The sequence below is a fragment of the Sardina pilchardus genome, chromosome 24 (assembly GCF_963854185.1).
Source record: "Sardina pilchardus chromosome 24, fSarPil1.1, whole genome shotgun sequence".
Classification (NCBI taxonomy): Eukaryota; Metazoa; Chordata; class Actinopteri; order Clupeiformes; family Clupeidae; genus Sardina; species Sardina pilchardus.
The window spans coordinates 10,753,146-10,759,924 of NC_085017.1; the positions used below are offsets into that span (position 1 = coordinate 10,753,146).

General features: G+C 42.1%; 1 protein-coding gene across 2 annotated transcripts in view; it reads left to right on the forward strand.

Annotated features, from left to right (window-relative positions):
* cgnb (cingulin b) overlaps positions 1–2,910 on the forward strand; it is a 30,763-nt gene extending 27,853 nt beyond the window's left edge. For both annotated transcript variants that reach the window (XM_062529216.1, XM_062529217.1), the window contains one exon: positions 48–2,910. In XM_062529216.1, coding sequence (XP_062385200.1) covers positions 48–183 — 136 coding nt within the window. In that variant the 3' untranslated portion in view covers positions 184–2,910. The remainder of the gene's footprint in view (positions 1–47) is intronic.
* Positions 2,911–6,779: the final 3,869 nt, after the last annotated feature.

Genomic DNA, 6,779 nt, shown 5'->3' on the forward strand with positions numbered 1-6,779 from the left:
TCTCTCTCCCCCTCTCTCTCTCTCTCCCTCTCTCTCCCCCCCCCCAGGAGGAAGGGGCAGCAGTCTCGACGGCCGACTCTGGGCACCTCCACTCTCAGCTCAGACGAGGAGGACGGTTACTACGACAACAACAGCATCTCCTCCATCCTGACGGAGTCGCAGCTTCAGACCACCAACTGCTAGAGAGGACCAGCACCGTCTCATCACCTGATCTGCTCCAGGGGTTTGGACAAAGAGACTTGGTGCTCAGGAGAGGCTGACTTGATCTACCTGAGATGGAGGACAGACAGAGGGGAGGAATTCTAACGGACAGGTGGAAAAGACAAAAGCATAAACAGCTCTGTTATTATTATTTTTTTTTTCCAAAGTTCAAAGGTGAGTGTCCAAATGAAAAAGGACCTGAAGAGTGAAGAACTGCCAAGTGCTCTTCATCTCCCTCATGCCACACAGCTCGAGTGAACTTTGACCTCTACGCATAGACCCTGCTTTTCTCCCATAATGCTCTTGGAGTGGAGTGCTGTGGTTTCACTCGTGTCTTTGACAGCTCGAGCTCCAGGAGGTCTTCACCGGACAGTTTTCACGTCACAATCTGCTGAAAGAGATTATTGACTTTTGTCTCCTTTTCACTCTATTGATGGAGATGTTCCAGAATGTAGAATACGTTATATGATACTACCGATATGTTTCACTCTTCCGATATTATTTAGATTATGTTGCATGACCTACTGTAACCATAAGCTTTAAACACATGTGGACTATCAGAAACACTGCCGTGGTGGAGGCCCTTGAGCCAGAACCTGCAAATAGTACTTTGTTATGTTCTTTTATATATTTATATGTTACTACAGGATGTTTTCCTCTTTGCTCTGAAATTTGTTGACCAAAAAACATTCTGATTCAGAATGCAAATATGGTTTCGTCACTCTTTTATCCACACCTGAGTTTGTGGGAAACCAGTTTCCTGTGCATGTCCTAGTTTCCTCCGTTGGTGAGAGACAGGTGTTGCGTGTGTGGTGGGTCGGTCGGTGTGTTTGCCTGCAGCGTGAATGTGTGAACTGTGTGATGTGATGTCTGTTGAAAAATGAGTTCTATAATCAAACATCTCATTTGCCTGTTGAATCCGGCTTATTTGCTTTGGGTGGTGAAAGGGAAGTTGTGAAGGCTGACTCTGGAACGTTTTGTACGCTTAGAGCTGTTCAAGCTATAACTATATCATAGAGGTTGGTGTTTTACACACCACCTGAAGAAATGTTCCTTACAAGACATCTGTTTTTATCCTTCATACTGGAAAAAAGTATTTTTATTACACTTTGACACATGTAGCATACTATTTATACTGGGAAAACTAAGGCAAATCAGCAGACATTACTTAAAAAGCTAATTTAATTAGCTAAATAGTCAACACTTTTAACCAACAGCAGTCATATCTATTTAACAAATGAAATAAGATTCTACTGTAAGTGAAAGATTTTAACCATTTTAGAGAATTGTATGAGTTTCCAATTCATGTGGATATGACTACATGTACGTATAAGAGTAAAGAGTCCTCTACATGTTTACTGTAGGCACAGTGCTGGCTGTAATTTAATCTCTCTCCCTCTCTCTCTCTCTCCCCTCCCTTTCTCTCTCTCTCCCCTCCCTTTCTCTCTCTCTCTCCCTCTCTCCCTCTACGGGTTGATTGCAGAGATTTATGAGAAGGGTTAAAGGCCAGAATCAGGCAGCCTGTAATTTCACGTTCAGCCTGTGGAGGAAGTACTGTATGCCACAATTAGAGATTTTCAGCCTAGAAACCGTGAGTCTGAAAGCTGGAATGAGGTTGGGTTGCAAACACTCCTTGTTTATATTTCTGAGATGTACTTGCTTGGTTTTATTTTGAGATATGATTTTCATGTAAATGTACATGTACATGTGTTGTTGGTATAAGTGAAGGATTTAATTGTGCCCATGTGTTGGTGGGCTTACTGTCTTAATATCGGACCTGAAGTGATCCTTAGCCCTTTTTGTCTTTAACTTCCTGCACCGTTAGGTTCCTATTTGTCCAATTTCTGCCTAGTTTTTCAGATTACCTGATTTCCTCAACACCCAAAGTGTGTGTGTGAGTGTGTGTGTGTGTGTGTTTGTATTTGTGTATTTACTGATGATTCAAAAGCATAAAAGCACACACATAATGTTTTAAAATCCATTGAGGCTTTTATCCGTGAGAGCATTGAACATACTTCAACACACACCCCCACTGCAGCATTCAGATTTGGCAACTTTCTCAAATTAATCATTTTTATATTTGTGTGTGCGAGATATCATTTTTTCGCAACAAAAATAAGAAAAAAACAGCTGACCTGGGTCAGGCCTCTTCCTGTGTCTGTGGGTTAAGGTCTGGCTCTGCTGGGAATCGGATTCTTAATGCCGTTTCACTAGGCATCCAAACCATCATCTCATATTTCTTTATTGTCTCAACTGATGTGAAAGTGTCTACCTATGCTTCCTAGTGATTTGTACAGTGGCTTCTGTTTTCTCAGACTGTGACTTTTGGAGGAAAAAAAAGAAGTTGCATGTGTGATGTTTTAAGAAAATGATTGTAAATCTATCCTCAGCAGTACTCTTACAGAAATTTCAGATTTCAGGACAGTTGCCGCAAATTTGAAAAGGTCATTTTTTTCACATGCAAATTTGGTATCTGGTAAACAGTTGCAGTTAACTTTGCAGCAATGCCATATGCAAATTGGGTTTGTCACCAGAAATTCACTGTAAGTTTGCCATTATTGCTAAAGTCTGGCAAATATTTTTGGTGAACGATCTTTTATCCCAACAAATCACCTACAAATTTGCTGCAAATCTGCCACAAACATTTACATTTTGTAAGGGTAATCTTTTTTGATATCTCAGAATTAAATTTTGCACAAGTCTTCTCACCATGTGTTCCCATGTGTTATTCAATTGTAATTTTTGTTTTTGACTATCAAATGATGGACATATTTATCTCTATTCCTGGCAGTACACTCGGTTGCCTTAAGTACCATCAGTTCGACAGTATTCTGAACAGCAGAGAGTATCTCTTTATCTCTTTTTAATTAAAAGCCACAGGTTTCCTACTAACAGATCTGTAGATGCCCGCAGGTGAGAGTGGCAGAACAAAGCAGTAAAGCGCTTCTGCCAACCTCAACCTGTGTGCTCCACGTGACAACAACAAGTGCTGTTTCCAGCTCACCATGTTCCCTCAGTCGGTCACATCTAAACCACCATTTTGGCTTGTGTCACATGGTGTCACACGATCTCACCCAACGGGTGTTTATGCAAACAACAATGTTCTCGTGCAGTCTGCGTTTTCCTCATTTTTCCTGCAGCGTTGGTGTTTTGAAAAAAACTACCCAAGATCAACATTCTCACGCAAATCCTCAACCAGTCCAACCAGCTCTGCTCAGCTTCTGCAGAACTTGGGGGCCTGGCAGAGTCGGGGGCTACGCTGAGGTAGACGGCTATTGTGCCAATACTCACTATGTGGGACAGTTGCCCGCGGGCACTATAGGGCAAAGACCGACACCACTGACAGCCACCCCACTGGGAGTGGACATGACCTCGTTAAAGCAATCCTGTCCTCCTCGTTAGCCCATTAGCTGCCAATTAAAGCTGGCTGACGGCTACGTACTACTGTGAGCGAGCTACTTCACCACTCACCAGTGGCACGACATGGAGGTGGAGGTTATGGCGAAGGTGCTGTTACGTAATCTACAACACTAAAGATTCTAAATGAAGTTCCTCCTAATCTCTCTCCCTATGTCTCTCTTTGCCTGTCTGTCTCTGTCTCTCTCTCTCTGTTAATTTTTTGTATTTTAAATAAAGGTGATTGAAGATATGAGGCAGGGATTTGTGACTACGGCCATCTCCTAACAGAACAATGCATCCTATAAGAACTTTACATCCCATGCTGATAGCAATAACGGTCTCTAATAATCAAATATGACTAGTGTGCCACAGTCATCTTAAGAATGTGACTCGTTTAAGATTAGATCATTTCAGTTTTCATTAAATCAAACGTTCATTATGAAGCAGCCAAATACCTCTCTTAGATGCCTTCGCACATGTGCTATTTGTTTTTCTTTAATTTCCCAGAGTTTACCCTATGGGCCTGACGCTACGATCTGAGCCAACATGCAAGACACAATACAAGCTCACCCCGCTGGATGATCAAACAAAAAAGATTCCCACAGCACTCATTATATGGCTGTGATCCCATCCTAACGTGTAATTTGTTTTTTTATTTATTTAAAGAGGAATGCCTCTTGAGACTCATTTTAGAGAGGATCCTCAATAGGACTGGACAAAGACAAAGGTAAAAGGACAAGACACTACACTACAGTACAGTACAACATACACATTCAGTCACCTACAGCCCCCTTCTCCTGCCCCCAACCCAACAGCTCCCATTCCCTAATATTTTGATATTAGAATTGAGCAAAAACAACATATGGAGTACTATAATCAGCATATAGATATCCATATACAGTATACACATACAAGCATACACCTACATATCCACATATATATACAGTACGGACTCCCTATGACTCCATATAATCCCTGATAGAGTCCAAGCCAGATCCGGGCCACATCTAAGCCAGATCTTCTCCCGTGTCCGACTCAGTCAGCAGCCATGTTGGATCTTCTTCTACTCTCCAGACTTGTGTGCCTTGAGTCCTTCACCTTAAATAGCCGCACTCACCGGAGAAGATCCCAGTCTGATCTTTATTGCATTACTGGCGTCTGCAGTCTGCTGTAGCCTACAAGTTAATATACAGTATCTGCTCTTACGTTGGTAAAAGTATTTCCCACAAGCTCATTCAGGGGCGGCCTTCCAGTTAGAGTCCAGGTTTCCATCCTGTCTGGGTCGATACAATCTACTAGCAACTAAATGAAAAAAAAATACGATAAATGAGAATAGTGTTTGAAGCACTGAAAATGCAGATACGTTTTTAAAGCACTTTTCAATTTTAACGCCTGGGAATGCCCTCTGGCCTCACATGGGTAATATGTTATCAGTAAGGTTGGTTGTACAACTATGTGTGCCTGTATGTCTGGCGGGCAAAGCCTTACATTATTGTTTGGGTTGTTACATAAGTATGTATGTCTGACCGTCTCTCTCTCTCTGTCTCTCTCTCTCTCTCTGAGATGGACTTGTGTCACAGCACAAACAAATTCTCTTCACGTTCTCTTTGTGATTACAGGGCTGGCAGAGTCACTTAACACTGGTTGTTCCTAATCCCCCTGTCTGTCTTCGAGGTAATTGCTGGCGACACCAAGTCTTTTAAACTTGGCCATCGTTTATCAGAGTTGATTTAACATCATAACAGAGCACAGATGTGTGTCAAAAAACCCTATGTGGGTGTTAAATTTGAACATTATTATGTAGTTAAAATATTAACACTGTCTAAAGTGTACAACTCACGATTAACACAATATTAACATGATGATAGCAGAAAACATGAACACAAACACACAGATTACACACAGACAGAGAGAGAGAGAGAGAACTGCACACAAACTAATACACTCACAATGAATGTGTTGAAAACAACACAACTAGTGTTATGTGTCCAGATAGCGACTACACAGTTTGTGTTGTTTCCAACACATTCATTTTAAGAGTGTGTAGTTCACAAGATGTGTGTCACACATATCAAGTGTGTACACACACACACACACATCCATTTCATATATCTGGCCGCCAGAGTGGCTGTTCTCAGTCTATTTGCAGATCTCCCTGTGGTGTTCCCTCTCCCGGGCCTTACTTTGGGATTTAAAATCAGGCCGTGCTAGATTGCAGTGTTGTGGCGGCCGCACGCAACGCTTCTAAATGCAGCGGGGAGGAGGGACAGGCTAAGGAGTCCGAGGGTGCCTCTCAACATCTCTCCTCGATCCTCGATGCTCGATCCTCGAGGGGCTTTCCCACTGATCTATAACTAACACTGTATAGACTATCCCATTGTTGCCGCCCCGTCATTCTTTATATAGATCAGTGAGGATCGAGGCCCAAGGAGGGAGGGAGGACGCATAAAAGCCCAAATGAGAGGCACCCCGAGTCAGTGAGCTCATGTGGTCTGGTCTGGCTGAGCTGTAAATAATGGTTAGCTAGGAGGAACATGCCTGGCTCAGAGACCCGTAATATTACAACAGAACATTGCTAGTGACATCATGTTTTTCACAAACACAGCATACACAAAGAAGGGTATTTATCACGTACGAGCGGGGCTACGTTCATTTTTATGGTGTTGCAACAGATAATTGTTTGTCTCAGTCCTTAGACTCAGTCCTTATATAACAAAGTCTTGCCTAAACGATGGTTCTACTATAGACTTCATTATTCAAGGGGGATTTCTCTCCATGCCAAACATGAACACCTCACAGGTACAACTGGACTTTGAGCAAAGTTGAGAGTATCGTTCTCATCCCAGTCATTGGTCAAAAATAGAGACTCTTGAAGACTCATGAGATTTTTACAGCATGTGTGACATCAGTGTTTCACTCCAGAGTTCCATATTTGACATGCCATATGACATTGTCTGGATTAGTCAATTTAGGGACAAAAAGAAGAAAATAACACATATATATATATTTTTTTACTGAAGGGAGAGAACAACTCCCATCAGTTAGTGTCAAATGAGCTTGACTGACAAAGAACTCTGGTCAGGTCACCTACTGTATGTTGATATTACAAATCACTGAAAGAAAGGCTGGGCTACAGGAAACAGCTTTGTTAGTTTGTCACAAAATGGGCAAGCACATCA